Source organism: Girardinichthys multiradiatus, chromosome 20, assembly GCF_021462225.1.
Source record: "Girardinichthys multiradiatus isolate DD_20200921_A chromosome 20, DD_fGirMul_XY1, whole genome shotgun sequence".
NCBI classification, from domain to species: Eukaryota; Metazoa; Chordata; class Actinopteri; order Cyprinodontiformes; family Goodeidae; genus Girardinichthys; species Girardinichthys multiradiatus.
The window spans coordinates 42,334,988-42,352,253 of record NC_061812.1 but is presented as its reverse complement, the minus strand read 5'-3'; the positions used below and the strand labels follow the sequence as shown (position 1 = coordinate 42,352,253).

The window sequence follows — 17,266 nt, the reverse complement described above, 5'->3', positions numbered from 1 at the left end:
GAAAGCCTTGAAACTTAATTGTGTCTTGCATACATTTAAGTTCCCTGTGCCAGATGCAGGAGAGCAGCCACACAATAGAACTGGCTCCCCAATGTGGCCTTGGCAACTTCTGCTAACTGGTTATCGACAAAATATCTGCTGGATGTTATATAAACACGACGCTCTTCCCCAGCACTCCCCTACCAGCTGTGTGCTGATATGACTATGCGGCCGATTGATAAAACTTCCATCTCTCTTCTCAAGGACAATGGCGCTTCTATCAGTGATGACGGTCTAATTCTTGCAAACACACTCAGACTTATATATATTTGCATCCTCAAGATTCCACCTTACCCTTGCTAAATCTTTACTTATGTGTGTGTTGCTTACCCCTGCTGAGGTTTTTTGTACTATTTCAGACTCTATTCTGCTAAGAATAGAGTCTGAAATATGATTTTTTTTTTCCTCCTAACTTACTTTACCTAAATCTGTGATTTCATTACTTTTCATAGATTTTCAGATTGCTCAGAAGGATTACCAGCAAAAGCCAATTATTATTAGTATTTCATTACTTTTTCATTAATTTTTAGTTTTATCAGAAGGATTACCAGCGAAAACCAAATATTATTAGTAATTTGGACTTTAGCTGCTCTTACACCAATGACCCAGCTTTCTAAATTAGTCTACAATGACTGTTATTACTTAGTTCAACTTCAATACCAGTAAAAGGAATATATTATTAGCACCTTAAAATGTGGATTAAAGCGGTTTTGTACCAGTGACTCAGCTTCCCTAGTTAGAATTCAGTGGAATGAGGAGATTATCAATATTATCATCTTCTTTTAGCATAAGATGCTTTATTATTAAGAGTGGCTTGGAACCAATTTCTACCAGTAAACTTGGAAGGATTATTAATTATTATTACTCTCAAGGATTATAAGTTTCATTTTGATTTGTTTTTCTGTGTCTGTATCTGTTTATTTTCTTTGTGATTGTATTGTAATTGTTCTTCCTCATGTACAGCGCTTTGAATGTCTTGTTACTGAAAAGCGCTATATAAATAAACTTACCTTACCTTATTGTTGATATCTACAACTCTACCAAACCAGCAAGAAGCATGTTTGTTTCCTTAAGGTAGCCCTAGATAATTCATGATTTCACAAGACGGTGATGACTTTTTCCACATATAATTGGGCTTGGTTCGGATATTTGAATAGAAAAAGTAGTATCGGGGAAAACATTTCTATAGCACTACAGGTACATCTTGAAAATGTTGAATATTTTGAAAAAGTACAATATTTTGGCTGGCCAGTCAAGTAAGAAGTCTTCCCCGTGTAGCCAACTGACCCAGACTGAGAAACCATTTAGAGGTGTTATGAGTTAATTAGCTGATTAGGGTGTGACATCATGTGTTTCCAATATACAGTACAACCTTTTCACATATTACAATTTTCTGAGACATTGAATAAATTTTTTTAATTATTATCTTAGAGCCATAAAGATCAAAACTGCAAGAAATAAAGGTTTGAAAATTTTCACTCTACATGTAATGCATCTATATAATGTAAGAGTTTTATTTTCTGAAACGAGTGACAAAAAATATTGAACTCGCTAATGATATTCAGATTTTTCGAGATGTATCCGCTTCAGCTTATTCAGATACAATTAAAACTACAATTTTATTTCTAATCTGCCATTGTTTTCTAATGTATCTTTTTAAAGTGATTATTTTGTCATTCTGAGAAATATTTAAATATCACATTTTTTTTGCACTGAACTTTGATTGCTAAGCTAATTTCAGACTCTTGATGTTGCTTTGTTGTTTACATTAGGCAAAAAAAAAAAACAAAAAAAAAAACAACTTGTAGATGTGTTACCCTGCATTTGCCTATTTCATCACAAAATGACTGATGCTGAGTCAAATTACACATTCATATGTAAAATGCAGAAAGAATATGACTGTATTTGAAGGTCATAATGCATGTTGCCTGGCTGAGTGGACACGAAAAGCGCAATGCTAAAAAAATAAACACAACTTATTTTTAAATCCCTAAAGATGAGTAGATGAGTAGCGATACATAAAAAGAAAATGGTTAACACCACAGAGTGGCAGTAGAGTGCCAGTTAGGTAACAGCCCAAGGCGAAGAAGAGGCGTGAGCGGACGCCTGCCAGTAGATCACATGATATGACAGAGCAGTTAGCGACTTCCTTCCAGGCAGCAACAGAGACTGCGGTTACGGACTCCTCCAAGATGCTGGCCCTAATTAACAGACTATTAGACTGGTTCAGGTCGCTTTTCTGGAAAGAAGAGATGGAGCTCACGTTAGTTGGACTTCAGTACTCGGGAAAAACCACATTTGTCAATGTGATTGCTGTAAGTAGCCAACGTTAGAAAAGACGCAGAAAGTGGGCCCAGGCTACAGACTGGGAGAGGTTGAAGGTGTCTGTGACACAACACATTTTTTGCACGTTTTGAGAAACAAAAGTAACATATTTATAATAAAGTATGCTTTTGGTAACGGTTAGACGAGGAAAAGTGCAGGAGCAATAAGTCTTGGAAATCTTTCAAACAGCTGGTGTTTGGAGAATGACGAAGTTGTCGGTATGACTGTGTGCTTACTAATACACCGGGTCATGTGACCACTGTCAGAGCTTTGTAGCAGCTCCCGGTGTGTCCGCAACACCAGTCTAGGTTAAAGACTATCTGTTTGTCGTGGAGTCACCAGGCTGATGGTAACCATAGGTTCTTAGGTGTCTCATGTACATGTACATGAATAAAGACTATATGCTCGTTCACTAATTCATTTTGTGTTAGATGTTCCTCGAGTTTTCGCCAGCACCGGCTTATGTTCCCCATCAGGAAATGCTGCTCAGTCGCTGTCGAGGTTCTGGCTAGTTTAGTAGTAAGAGCCTGATCCCTCATGCAGTTGGACCTGTTTAGTAATCCCTTGGAATTAGAGGAGAGGTTAAGCAAGGTTGTTGCCCGCTAAGCACTGTTCTCAAGTGGTGATGCAGTTCCAGATTATTTAGCTTTTTAGAGCTACGAGCTAGAATTCTCTGCAAAGTCAATGAAACTATCTTTAGATATAGTTTGTCATCCATAAAACATGTTATGGTCAGTTGTTTGTTTTGTTGATGTTGTAAACAGGTATTTAGGAAAGATCCAATTAACCATTCATAAACAAGCTTCCACTTTCCTCTGATGACATCACACAAGGCAGTTGATCAGATTTCTTTTGATTACTCTATTTTATATTTTACTTGTTGGTTACTTTTTCACTATTATTTGCATGCTTTTGGAGCAGCAAAATGCATAATATTTGGTGCAGTTTGCTTGAAAACAATTTCTACATGTATTAGGTTTTTATTCTATGTTTTGGTTAGGTCAGTGCATGGTAAAATCAGTTTAACAGCAATATATGTTGTTCTTGTTAGGAAAGTAGAACTTCTAAGCGCCTTCATACCACTAGCTGACTGGCAGTGTGCAGCAACAGGTGGGGAAGGGTATATGATGAGAATAATTTCACCTTCAGTATCAGCCAAAGGGTTTTCCAGAAGACTTCTGTCTTCTCAAATGTATCCAACTGCATAGAAACCGGTTAGTTTACATTCCTTCCACAGGATGCACAGTTTTTCTGAACACAGAGCTGATTTGGCTAGTGGGCTGTTCAGGGTGAATAGGTGGGACATCTTTGACCGGCTGAGTCACTTGGCTTTTCACAGTCTGTCTAAGACAAAACACAAAGGCAGCCTCTGCAAATAGCAGGGTGAAAGAAAAGCTGCAGGGAGCATCAGCAGGGGAGATGCAAAGTGTTGGCTGTGCAGATGTCTCTGGTACTGATGATGATGAAGTGTCCATATAGCGTTAAATGTATTGATCTCTGCTTTACTCATTCCTGGTCATCCATTGGGTTTTAATCAAGCATCTCTTTTTGTGATTTATAATCAATGTGTTTAAACTCGGATCTACAAAAGCATCTCCACATTGGACTCAGACTACGTAGTGACACCACACCTGCCATCATATCATGGTGATTAATGGGGTGAAATGGCAAATGTTTTTTAATGCAGCCTGGGGAAAATATGTCCATCGCTAACAAATCATTACTGATGTAATTCATATCCACATCCCTCTCACTCACATGGATTTTAGATCAAATGACACCATGATGACCTGTTCAGGGTTGCAAGGCATCTGGTTTCTTGCTAATATGTTTTTCTTTTAATCTTTTTTTCTTCCATCTCTCATATGCAGTCGGGACAGTTCAGTGAAGACATGATTCCCACAGTTGGCTTCAACATGCGGAAGGTCACTAAAGGCAATGTAACAATAAAGGTAAGCCAGTAAACAAGGCTCTACATGTTATTTAGCTTTCGTGTGCTTAGAGAGGCACTGATAAAAGTTTTGTGGCCAATTTTTGTAAAGCTTAGAGCTGCTCATACCAGTTTTAGCAGATTATGGTTTCAGTTTATTTATATAAACTGTAATCCAAGAACAACAATTAGAACAGAATATTATCTAACCTTTCAGCCATGAGCGGCCAATCTCCTCCTTTCGGTTTTCCCTTTCAAGTGTTGCCACTGTGAGTCAACTGTCTCCATCTAACTTTCTTCTGCATCTTCTTCTCTCACACCCACCACCTTTATGTCCTCTTTCATTCTATCCATAAATCTCCTCATCGGTTTTCCTCTAAGCCTCCTGCCTGGTAGTTCCAGCCTCAGCATACTTCTACCAATTTAATCTCTCAACAGACCTGACACTTTTCTACACCCGTTCCAACCTGCTCAGACACATTTCTTCATCTCTTGTCCACAGTCAACTTTGCAGCTCCACCTTCTTTGTCTCTGTTCCTTACAGCCTCCTTACAGCTCCACCTGGGTTCCTGTCATTCACATACATGTAGTCTGTCTTGCTCCAGCTAACCTTAATTGCTCTCCCTTCCAGAGAAAACCTCCATCTCTCTAGATTTCCCTCAACCTGTTCAGTGCTCTCACCACAAATCACAAGGACATCTGCATCATAGTCCATGGAGATTCCTGTTCATTACCTCAGCAAACTAGAAGGGGCTAAGAGGCAATCCTTGATGCAGTTCCACTTCCACCCTAAACACATCTGTCACACCTACAGCACATCTCACCACTCTCATACAGCTCTGTTACATGTACTGCACCACTCTAACATACTTCTCTGTTACTCCAGACTTCTTCATACAGTACCACAGCTCCTCTCTCGGAACCCTGTCATATGCTTTCCCTAGATCTACAAAAGAGCACTGCAGGTTACTCTGACCTTCTCTGTACTGCTTCTATCAACATCCTTAAAGCAAATATTGCATCTGTAGTACTTCTTCTTGGTATGAAACCATAATGCTTCTCACAGATGCTCACATCTGACCTTCATTACCTTTATTCTTTTGTAGTTCCCACGGCTCTGCACATCTCCCTTGTTCTTAAATACTGGTACCAGCACAGTTCTGCTCCATTCCTCAGGCTTCTTCTCACTGTCTCATTGAACGGCCTAGTCAGAAACTACTGCTGTTTCTCCTAGACACTTCCATACCTCCACAGGTAAATCATCAGGACCAACTGCCTTTGTGCTTTTAATCCTTTTCAACATCTTCCTTACTTATCCTTACTGATGTTTGGTATTTCCTGATCCACAACGGTCGCTTCTTCTGCTCTTCGTTCTCTTTCAAACTCCGCATTCATCAACTTTTAAAGTACTCCTTCCATCTTCTTATAACATTTGTCAATTCATTTCCATCATGATCCTTAATCACTCTAAAGGAATATCCCTCCCATCTCTGTGCTGCTTCTCTCTCGCCAACTTGTATAAATCCCTCTCTCTCCTTCCTGTCCAACCAATCATAAAAGTCTCTATATGTCCTGTGTTTGGCCTTAGCTACCGCTACCTTCACTTTACGCTGAGTCTCATGGTACTCCTGGTGACTCTTCAGTCCTCGTGGCGGTGGGACATGATTTCTATGTGTTTCTTTTAATAACAACAGTATAACAATTGATTGTTTTGTTTCTGATGTATATTCATCTATGTATTTATATATATTTTCTGTCAACATCTGTCTCTCTTTATGTTTTATATATATTTACATAATTATCAAGATCAGTCTTGTACAGCCAGGGGGAGTATTTCCCCTCTGACAGCCAAGCGGGTCAAAGCCTCTCACTTGGTGACGTGTTGGAAGAACTTATGCCTTTTGATGCCTTTACAGCAGGGATGTTGAAAGTCTGTCCTCAAGGGCTGGTGTTCTGCATGTTTTCAATGTCTCCCTGCTTTAAGACATCTGATTCAGATGATTGCAGTTCAGCAAAAGCCTGGTAATCAGCCAGAGATGGAAATCAGGTTTGCTGAAGTAGGGAAACATGTACCGCCCCTTTTCCACTGGCTCAATTTGGCCCGGCTCCATTCTATTCCATTACTGTTTTTTCCATACTGGTACCTAGTTTTTTGGTTCCTGATCCTGAACAGGTATGATGGGGGCTAAGTAGGGACTACATGTGACGTGAACAGACTGATGTTCACTGATTGGCCAAGGGACCAGGATAAATGAGAAGGTCTTTGCTGAGAGTGCAGGGAATAGTTAATAAAACTCAATAGCGACTACATTAATATTAAGGACCACAATAGCCGAAGGGGGTCAAACCGAAATATAATTTTACTATTTACAAAACATAAACAGGCCTGAAGGCTGAAAGCAAAAAAAAAAACATATCAGCTTTCTGAATTTACAGGCAGGTGGCATGCTGTATTTAAGAACAATCCTGAATCAGCTGATCACACATAAAATCAGTTGTTCAGACACACAAACATTTTCCCCAAAACACATAAAACAATACCACCATAAAACGGAGTGTTTGGTGTGGTTCCTTAAGTGAACCACGGTCTGCAGGAGGAAGGAGCAGACAGAGAGCAGCTGCCTGTGAAGACTGCCTGTATTGGGACAAACGGGAGGAAGTTTCCACTGAATCCACAGAGAATGAATATCCAATATCCAACCTAAAACTAACTTCACCACAGTCAAAAATCTGCAGTTTTGGGATTTAAAGTCCTTGTTCTCATTTTTACCATTGCTGAGACATACATTTCCTAATAAAGGCCAAAATTCTAACTTCTTCAGGCAAACTATGGAGCATAAGTCCAGACAGTGGCGTCTCTCCTCTCTGCCTCTCAACGAATTCATCCTATGGATTTTGAGCTATCGACTTCATATTTGGTCAATATGCTCTTAAGGCATGGGGGATTTTTGAGCATGCTGAAGGGGCGGGACTATGCCTCAAAGTTTGCTTTCTCGCCAAAAAATTTGAACAGCTATAACTTTCCTATACAAAGGCTGAATTAGACCAAACCTGGTATGGTTGACCCCTGTCAGGTGACCAACAATCCTATGTGGTCAAATGATGACATCATGAAAGCCACGCCCTCTTGACCCACTCAACTTGCAAGTGAGTCAGAAGACAGATATCAAGTTGATCTAACTTCGTTTGCAACACAGAGACTGTACAGTGGGATCCTGCTACAGCTTTTGACTTACAGACTTCTAAATCACTCAGTGTACTCTCAAGGCATTAGGGATTAAAAGATGTCAAAAGCTTTTTGCTACATGAACGCATGTGGGTGTAGCCGAGCCTCAAAATCTGGATTCTCACCACTAAAGACAAAATTGTTATAGCACCTACAAGGCATGTCGCAGAGACACAAAACCTTCTGGAATTAATCCACATCGGCCCCGAACAATATTCAATAATCAGATGCTGACATCATCGAAGTCTAATGTTTTACTCTGGAAGGTCCAGATTTGATCCCCTTCACCTAATCAACATGAAACTGTCCCCAGTGACAGATAACATGATGGTCTAAGTCTGTCTCCAGTACTGAGTGGTGCGGCGTGGCTATGGCCTTGCGTTTGGCTCTAAATTACACATGCATGGTGTGATTTTCTCCAAACTGAATATGGTTAATCTTTGTCAACCCCCAAAAAGCTCTATTGAATTACATTGGAATTTGGATCAACGGCGCCCCCTTGGAAACTTCAAATGCTTCATCTTCCTCATGCATCATTGGATCCACTTCAAATTTGGGATGCATTATCATAGATCAATGCTGAACATGTCCGCACAGTCAATTGATGACATCATTTTAGCACCACCCAATAACAAGCCAGTGCAGCTTCCATCGGGAAGGTTTTCTTTCGCCCAAATATTGAATGCTTCTCACCTGAGCAGAACTCTGCATGAATGAAGATTGTATAAAAAGTTGCTCACAGTGCCACCTAGTGGTGATGTGTGGAATCAAGTGGTGAGCTCGTCTGTGGTGTGGAGGTGGCGATGCGAGGCTCCCGCGGTTGCTACACAGGCTGAGCGGCGCTGAGCTGTGAGGGCCGCCCAATGCTGCTTGCAGCTTTAATTTGTATTGTTTTAATTTTCTATTTATTTACTTATTTTTTTATTCATTTACTTATTGTTACATGAGGATTACTTTAATGTGACAATGTCAGAGTAAAAATTATAGCATCACAGCGCACTACACTGACGGTTGGAAGCGGGGCTTCAGCTGCCATAGCTCCAGCCGTCAGAGGGTCAGCGGAAACACAACAGGTACCGTGCCGAGTTGAGAGAGACCAAGTGGAGCAAAGCCACCCCACCTAAAATGAGCCAGTGGAAAAGAGGCATATAACACGCAGGACACCAGCCTTCGAGGACCGACTTTGGACACCCCTGCTCCAAAGGCTTTTAACATTTCCAAATCTACCATTATCCATAACAGACAGAGGTTGAAAGCTCAAAAGGACAAAACAGCAACTTTGCTGTAATATGTTCAGTCCTTCTGTTAACCACCTAAAGTCCTGGTCTCTCAATCTCAGCCTGATTAAACCACAGACATGTCTCTGTGTATTGTAGAAAAACGTTTTCTTTGAAATAGCTTCAACATTCTGGAAGGGGGGCAAAAAAACATGTTCTGCCCTACAGTAACAACCTCCATCACAAAAGCTTTTGACCTGGTAGCACTTAACTACAGTGCATTCACTGACTGGAAAAAGATAGGATTTTTAAGTTTTTGACTATCAAGTTATTGGTCTGTCTCAATGAAGCTGAAAATCATGCGATTCTACACAGCAGCAGATTTCTGAGTTTATCTCTAGATGGCCTACAGCGTGGAGCAGTAACCGTGTGTCTTTGCTGTTGCTCCCCTGACTTGATTTTGTGCTTTCCTGTTCCAGATATGGGACATAGGTGGACAGCCTCGCTTCAGGAGCATGTGGGAGCGCTACTGTAGAGGAGTGAATGCTATTGTGTAAGTTAGCCCTGTTCTTCTGGCTGGACATATGAAAGCCTTGCAAAACCTAAGCATGAATATTTCATAGTGTATTTTTTTCCATGTGTGTAACTGTGTTTTGGTTCTCAGCAGTATTTTCTACCCCATTTGTTTTTTCAGTTACATGGTGGATGCAGCAGACCGAGAGAAGATAGAAGCTTCCAGAAACGAACTACACAACCTTTTAGACAAACCACAACTACAAGGAATTCCTGTAAGAGATGTTGTCTGATCTTTGAAGTAAAAACGCACGGTCATAGCGTAATGGACTTTTTCTCAGAGGTTTCTTTCTTTACAAGTCAAGTGACTCCAGCCATTAATGGTGAAAAAACACAGAATTGCTGCAGCACAAGAGCAGGATCGATTATGTTACACTTGGTGGTTATTTCAACCCTTTAACCATTTTTTCTTTCTCACTGTTAGTCATGATAACTGACATGATTGTGTGATGCAGGTGATTATTACCGTTTATCCTGCTGTGATGCTTGATACAACCCACCAGCAGGAGCTGCTTCTTTTTTTCTGACTATAAGGGTTTTTTACTGAGAATGATCAAACTGCAGTGAAGCTGAACAAGCTATCAATAAGTATTCCTTCCTATCCTTTTTTTCCAGGTGCTAGTCCTCGGCAACAAGCGGGACTTATTCAACGCGCTTGATGAGAAGCAGCTCATTGAAAAAATGTGAGGAATCCTTATTTTATTTAGTTTGTGTGACAGTAACTCATGACAAAATAAATGTCCCATGTTGTGCTCTATAAAGTAATGCCACTTTCATGTTACTCCTTATTCAATGTTCCTTCCTGATCTCTGCAGGAACCTTTCTGCCATTCAGGACCGAGAGATCTGCTGCTACTCTGTGTCTTGCAAAGAGAAAGACAACATAGGTAAATATCAGAGGGATGTTTGTCTGCTCAACGTTTAAGTGGAAGGCCAGACGTATGAATCTTAAAACTCAGTTGTGTCAAATCCAGGTGTTGCGTTACCCAAATATTTTCCATTTTTGATGGAAAAAGTCTGAAGGCCATCAGTAATTTTGACAGATTGTAATTCTAACCCCTGACCACGTGGTTGTGAGAAAACATATTAATTAGCTGTGTGGTCCCTCAGGGCCACTAAAGTGACTGCTCTCCAGATCAGGAAGAGTCATGCCGACGTCAGATCACTTCAGTTGGAGAAAGCGTTCCCTGATATCAAAAGTTTGGCTGAAGTGGCGCTTGTAATGTCACCAGTCTCCAGTGTCAAAATGACAGACAACGAAAAAGTTAAATTCGGTCTAAAAGCGACTCAGTAATAATTCAGTCTTTCCTGTTAAAGCCTCACAGGGTGTCCGCACATCCTTAATAAGTCTGAAATGTATGTACCGTATTTTCCGCACTATAAGGCGCACCGGATTATAAGGCGCACCTTCAATGAATGGCCTATTTTAGAACTTTTTTTCATATATAGGGCGCACCGGATTATAAGGCGCATAGAATAGAAGCTACTGCAGTCAAACGTTTGACTGGGGTTGCGTTATGCATCCACTAGATGGAGCTGTGCTAAAGAGAATGTCAACAGATAAGTCAGTCAGTCAAACTTTATTAATACACTACAAACCAGCGTTCTGATAACTCCATTCACTCTCATGGTAAGGTCTCCTCTACATAGAATTCTATTGAATAGAGCCAACCGCACGTTAGGAATGCATTGGAGTCTATGAAGTTGAAGTTGAAATCAAACGTTAGTGAAAATGTGAAAGGGAACTTTTCCCTGATTCAGTAAACACATAAAAGAAACAGTTTGATGCACTAAATCAAACGTTAGTACTGTTAACCTTTCCTGTTTCTGTCCCCTGACCGTAGTCTGATGACACAGGGGAGACGCTTTCTCCAGGGCCGAAGTTACTAGTTTCCTCGGGGTTAACTCCCTCACTCATACGTTGCTGAGTTGAGCATGAAGAAACAGCATCAAAACATTGAGTTGTTGACGAGATTCGGGGTTCTTTTTAATGACTTTGCAGCACGTAAAAACACAGGGCTTACAGACTCATACACCGCTGCTCCGGTCGCCGTCTCTTCCCACCCCACACACACAATAATACCGACGTCACTCCTTCACTCTTGATTCTCAGCTACGGCAGCACACAGCGCCACCTCTGTCCGGAGGAGTAATGTCAACATCTTCCATACACACACACGAAACATACACCCCACACACTGAGCTTCTAATCACATATAGTTCAGGCAATTCCTGCAACAGTACATTCAAACGTTATACACACACAAGTGGTGTTGGACTAGGAGTAAGCACAGTACAGGTGTTTACCGCTATTACTTCGGCGACACCCCTGACTACGGTAGCCGTGATGCTGCAAGCGGTGCGGCTTTGTAGTTTACCAGTCGTACTGAAACATTTTGAAAGAACGCCGTGTACAACCAGTATGGATTAACCAATTGATCCATATATAAGGCGCTCCGGATTACAAGGCGCACTGTCATTTTTTGAAAAAAGTAAAGGTTTTTAAGTGCGCCTTATAGTGCGGAAAATACGGTATCTAAAATTAAGACCTTTAAAACTTCTTAAATTCAGGGGGGAAAAAAATCTAAGTTGGCCTTAAATATGTTACACAGGTCTTACATTTTGTCGTGGCTGGACAACTTAAATCTCATATATTCTCGTATACATAGTTTTTTTTCTTGCGGGACTTTTCTGTCAAACAAAAGTTTGAGCCGCACGCAGACATCTTCATGGTGTTCTGTAACTCGAGACAGTCGAGGCTACAGGTAACTAGCTGCTAGTATACCCTCGCTAGCAAGTTTTTTTTGCTTCTATTATGGATGCAAAATTATCGCCAGTTGGCTGTACGACATTAGTTTTTTCGCCACTGGCTTCCTTCTGTTGCCGACCCACAGGAGGCTAGGTGCATTCTGTGCAAAAAACCCTTAAGCTCTGCACTATGAGGGTTAAGGCTGTAGAAAGCCATTTGAACTGTGAGAAGCACAAAGCCGCTGCCAAGAGCCACAAACAGACCCCAGAAATATCACAGTTTTGCTCCTGATGTGGCTAAAGCTCCTCAGAAAACGGTCACCGCTGCTACTACTAGTACTGATTTAAGAGTAGCATTTGGTGCGATACAAACTCTGAAGTCGGAGGTTTTGTGGATTTCAAACACAGTGGTCAAGAACCAGTCTTACGGCACATTCTTATGCACTTGTTCATACAACATTGAACCAGAAAGCACTTTTATTACTTTATTTTTAATAAACAGACCTAAACTAAACTTGAATGTGTCTCATTGTTTGACACACATACAGTGGCTTGTAAAAGTATTCATACCCTTTTCTTCATACTGTCACAAACACAAACATGAATATATTTTATTTTATGTGAAAGACCAACACAAATCGGTATACAGTTGTGAAGTGGAACGAAAATTATACATGATTTAAAACATTTTTCGCAAATACAAAACTGAAGTATTCAGCCCCCTTTTCTCTGAGTGCAACCAATTGCCTTCAGAAGTTGCCTGATGATTGCTGACTAAATAGAGTCCACTTGTGTGTAGTCTAATCTCAGCACAAATACAGCTGCTCTGTGACAGCCTCAGATGTTGGTTAAGAGAATTTGGGGAGCAAACAGCATCATGAAGTCCAAGGAACACACCAGACAGGTCAGAGATAAAGTTGTGGAGAAGTTTAAAGCAGGCTTAGGCTATAAAAAGATTTCCTAAGCTTTGACGATCTCATGGAGCACTGTTCAATCCATCATCTGGATATGGAAAGAGTATGACACAATTATAAACCTACCAAGACAAGGCTGTCCACCTAAACTTACAGGCCGAACAAGAAGCACTGATCAGAGATGCAGCCAAGAAGCCCATTGGTGACTGGACAAACTGCAGAGATCCACAGATCAGGTGGAGGAATCTGTCCACAGGACAACCAGTTGTGCACTTAACAAATGTGGTCTTTATGGAAGAGTGGCAAGAAGAAAGCCAATCTTAAAAGAAAGCTATAAGAAATCTTGTTTGCAGTTTGCCAGAAGCCATGTTGGGGACACGGCAAACGTGGAAGTAGGGGGTTTGGTCAAACGAGACCAAAATGGAACGTTTTGGCCAAATGCAAACCTGTATGTGTGGCAGAGAAGTAACACTGCAAATCACTCTGAACACACCATCCCCACTGTCAAATATGGTGGTAACAGCATCATGCTCTGGGGGTGCTTCTCTTCAGCAGGAAAAGGAAAGGTGGTCAGAGGTAATATGAAGATGGATGGAGCTAAATATGGGGCAATCTTTGAAGAAAACATTTTGGAGTCTGCAAAAGACTTGAGACTGGGGCAGAGGTTAACCTTCCAGCAGGACAACAACCCTAAACATGAAGCCAGGGCTACAATGGAACGGATTAAAACAAAACATATTAATGTTTTAGAATGGCCCAATCAAAGTCCAGACCTAAACCCAATCGAGAATCTGTGGCAAGATCTGAAAACTGCTGTTCACAAATGCTCTCCATCTAATCTAACTGAGCTTGAGCTGATTTGCAAAGAAGAATGGGCAAAAATTTCAGTCACTAGATGTGCAAAGCTGGTAGAGACATACCCTAAAAGACTTGCAGCTGTAATGGCAGCAAAAGGTGGTTCTGCAAAGTATTGACTGAGGGGCGATGTATACTTTTGCACAATGCTCTTTTCAGTTTTTACTTGTAAAAAAAAAAAAAGACATGTATAATTTCCACTTCTACTGGAACACAGTGTGAAGTTCCACTTTATGTTGGTCTTTAACATAAAATTCCAATAAAATATATTTATATTTGTGTTTGTAATGTGATAATATGTGGAAAAGTTCAAAACTTTTACCAGTTACTGTACTATGCTTGGTTGTAATAGAGCAGGATCCCCCAGGCATCCCCTGTATTTACAGGGTTTTTTTTTTGGGTCCTAAATTTCATTCATTGTGGCATTGAAAAGGTCTTCAAACGTCTGAAATCTGACTTGCTGAAACCTGCAGATACCCTGCTCACAGTCAGCCTTAGCTGAAGTAATGCTTGTGAATAGTCAGTGGGACTCGGGTAAAATATCATTATTTCGCTTAATGTGCTTATAAAGCCTTGTCTTGACCTTGTTTATGCAGTTGTTTATCTTACATTTATTTAAAAAAAATTATTAAATTTTATATACATTGGGGCTTTTACTTTATTCTTGTTGGAGACATTTGGCTTCAACAAATATTTCTATTTTTGTGGCACTAGTGGCCTTTTATTTTTGAAGTTGACCGACAGAATATGGTTTGGTGAGAGATAGGGGAAGACATGCATTAAAGGTCAGCGGGCCGGGACTTGAACTCGTAACGGTTGTGTCGAGGACTGTAGCCTCCATACATGGGTCACACGCTTTATCCATGTGCCACCGCCACTCCCCAACAAACATTTTATAAACTCCAAATATTATGAATAATAAAAACGGACCTAGTTATTTTAAAGAACTGCGCCAGTGTTCTGTTAAGGGGGGGTTTGCCTTGTCGGATCTCTTTTACTGTTCAGTACTGGGGGGTGTAATGCCTCGGAGAAGCTTTCAGGGGCTTTTTACTCCTGCTGAAACAAGCTGCTAATGTGACTAATTTGGAGTAAATAAGGAATGAGAACTACTTATAATACGTTACTGGTAACACCAGCACCAGTTGTCCTAGCTACTGGTTAATGGCACAGTGAGGCTGTTTAGTCTTTAAAAATTACTAATTGTAGATAATGAGTGGAACAGAACCTCACTGACTCAAATCAGTTTCCTTTCTTAGTAATAGTTTTGACCAGCAACACCAAAAACATCAGTATTTTCTCATTTAATCTGAATGTTTCTTACAGATATCACACTGCAGTGGCTCATCCAGCATTCAAAGTCACGAAGAAGTTGAAAGTGCCCCCCCCCCCACATCTGCCGGTCACAGCCGCTGGCCTCAGCCACCCCCTTCACCTATCGGCCAGGGGTCCTCAACAGTCACCCTTTGCACTGCCCCTGTGAAGTAATCCAGCTCTCTCTGCTCATTACCGCCCCCTGCACCATCTCATACACTACCATAGATGTGCATCCTCCTGTACAGCACTACCACCATCCCCCAACCACCTGGACTCTCACTACTGTGACAGTGGGTGGCTTTAACCCCTGAGTAAGGCCTTCTCAGTAGCCGCAACACGCTCTGAGTCTGTGTGCATCGTGAAGGTTTCTTCTTGTTAATGGTTTCCAGGAATCCAACGGTACTGCAGTATGCTGTTACCCGACATCAAACACCTACTCTGTTGCCTGTCAACATTCAGTGCTTCTGTGGCATTGTGTGATTGTAGTTTTGAGCAGCTATTTGCCAAATGACGATGGTTGCTTCTGCCTAAGTCTTTTATTTCCCGGTAATCTCTCTGCAGTGTAGCGCACATTCTTAATTTGCTGGCATCTGGAAGTGTCTCTGGGTGTCTTAAATTCAAGTTTACATGTAACTTTAAATATTGCTAGAGGTAAGATTTTTGGTGTGGCTGTTGTGTCTCAAGGCAAAATTCCCTAGCCAAATTTTAAGTGCCTTTGACTGTGAAAGTGTCCCAATCAGACGGTTATTGCCCAACGCAGCTCCCAGTCCGCTATGACAACCATACTCAGAACAGACACGGCTCAGATTCCTTAATTGCTCTCAACAGCGCCTCTCGACAATCTCGTTTGAAGCTCTGTAATCACCTAAACACATTATAGTGTCTGAGAAGTGACAGTGCTATGCTGATGATGAAGAATGAATAAGAAAAAATGTTACATTTTGTGTGCATGCTGGGGCATTGGAACGCTGTTTCACTTGTAGGCATTGAGTCATGTCTGTAGCTTTGAAAGATGGGCTAAATCACAGTTTCAGCTCTCAGATTGTTTAATTGTTTTAAAGCAAAGAGCCTGAGCGCAGATATCTCTCTCATGGTAGATTTTATCTGTAGGGGTTGGGTAACAGAAAGCCAGTGTTACTCATTTGCAGCACCTCTTCAAATTTTGTAAATGCCACATCAGGCAATGAGTAAAAGTTTTCATTTACATGATTTTGCTTTTAATTAATAAGACTAATAGATCAAACCACTATCCTCTCGCCTGGTTGATGTATCTCAATCTGTTTTTCCTCCTTTTGCCCAAGCGTACGTCCCTGGAGTGGGTTGAATCATCTCCCTGCAGGATGTCTGCATGCCACCGTAGCCATGCCCACATCCCCATCACTATGTTTTATCACATGTAGTCCATACTTGATTGTTGGGACCACAGCAGCAGTGATGGGCTGTTCACTTTGGCTGACAGTGTGGCTCATCTTACAGAAAGCTTTTGTTACCTGTGAAATAAATATAGCCTATTTGCAATATTTGTATCTGCATGTGCTGGGCTTGTTCACATTCATTCGTACACTTTGTAAATAAGACGTTAGCATTTTTATTCAAATAAATGCTCCTGTATGCATTCTTTCCCTGTGATTGCCAATAAATTTGTTTTTATTTATAAGGATTTCAAACCTGCGCCGTCTTTTGTGAAAGTGTCAGTTTAATGTTTCACCACTAGATGGAAACAGAGGACCTTGGGACAGTAATGTTGAGGCAAGCTGCCATGAAGCCAGTATCGATTGTCTACAGTTATATTTTGAAGCATCCTGAAAGCAGGTGCGGTTTGTTTGGAGATTTGAAGATGCAATGACAAAAATACAGATAAATTAAGATTTTCTGTTGTAGCTGTTATTTAAAAACTGTCACCTTAGATGCGTATACGATAAATACTGCCTTGCAAGCCCTGCGAACGTCATGTTACAACTGACCAACATACGTGAGGTTTTATGTGACAAGGTAGTGCAGAACTGGAGAGAAAGTGTCTGAGCCTCAGTTTTCAAGTCTTGCCACAGATTCTCAGTTGGATTTAGGCCTAGACTATTACTGGGACATTGTACTGAACATTTTCATTCCCATGGAGTGTTAAAGAG

General features: G+C 40.9%; 1 protein-coding gene across 2 annotated transcripts; it reads left to right on the top strand.

The window, feature by feature from the left end:
- The first annotated feature begins 2,160 nt into the window (after positions 1 to 2,160).
- Positions 2,161 to 16,807, top strand: LOC124857561 (ADP-ribosylation factor-like protein 8B). Of its 2 annotated transcripts, none has more exons than XM_047348870.1 (7): positions 2,161 to 2,354; positions 4,236 to 4,316; positions 9,217 to 9,290; positions 9,432 to 9,525; positions 9,926 to 9,993; positions 10,126 to 10,196; positions 16,442 to 16,807. In XM_047348870.1, the coding sequence occupies exons 1-7, from the start codon at positions 2,166 to 2,168 to the stop codon at positions 16,462 to 16,464; spliced, it is 600 nt and encodes a 199-aa protein (XP_047204826.1). In that variant the 5' UTR covers positions 2,161 to 2,165; the 3' UTR covers positions 16,465 to 16,807. The 2 variants fall into 2 exon arrangements, with proteins under 2 accessions (XP_047204826.1, XP_047204825.1); XM_047348869.1 differs by having other exon boundaries at positions 15,150 to 16,807.
- Positions 16,808 to 17,266: the final 459 nt, after the last annotated feature.

Coding starts and splice junctions, on each gene's coding strand:
- LOC124857561 (XM_047348869.1), top strand. CDS start 2,166: ATGACAGAGCAGTTAGCGACTTCCTTCCAGGCAGCAACAGAGACTGCG. Junction 4,317..9,216: donor AAGGCAATGTAACAATAAAG/GTAAGCCAGTAA, acceptor TTCCTGTTCCAG/ATATGGGACATAGGTGGACA. Junction 9,526..9,925: donor CACAACTACAAGGAATTCCT/GTAAGAGATGTT, acceptor CTTTTTTTCCAG/GTGCTAGTCCTCGGCAACAA.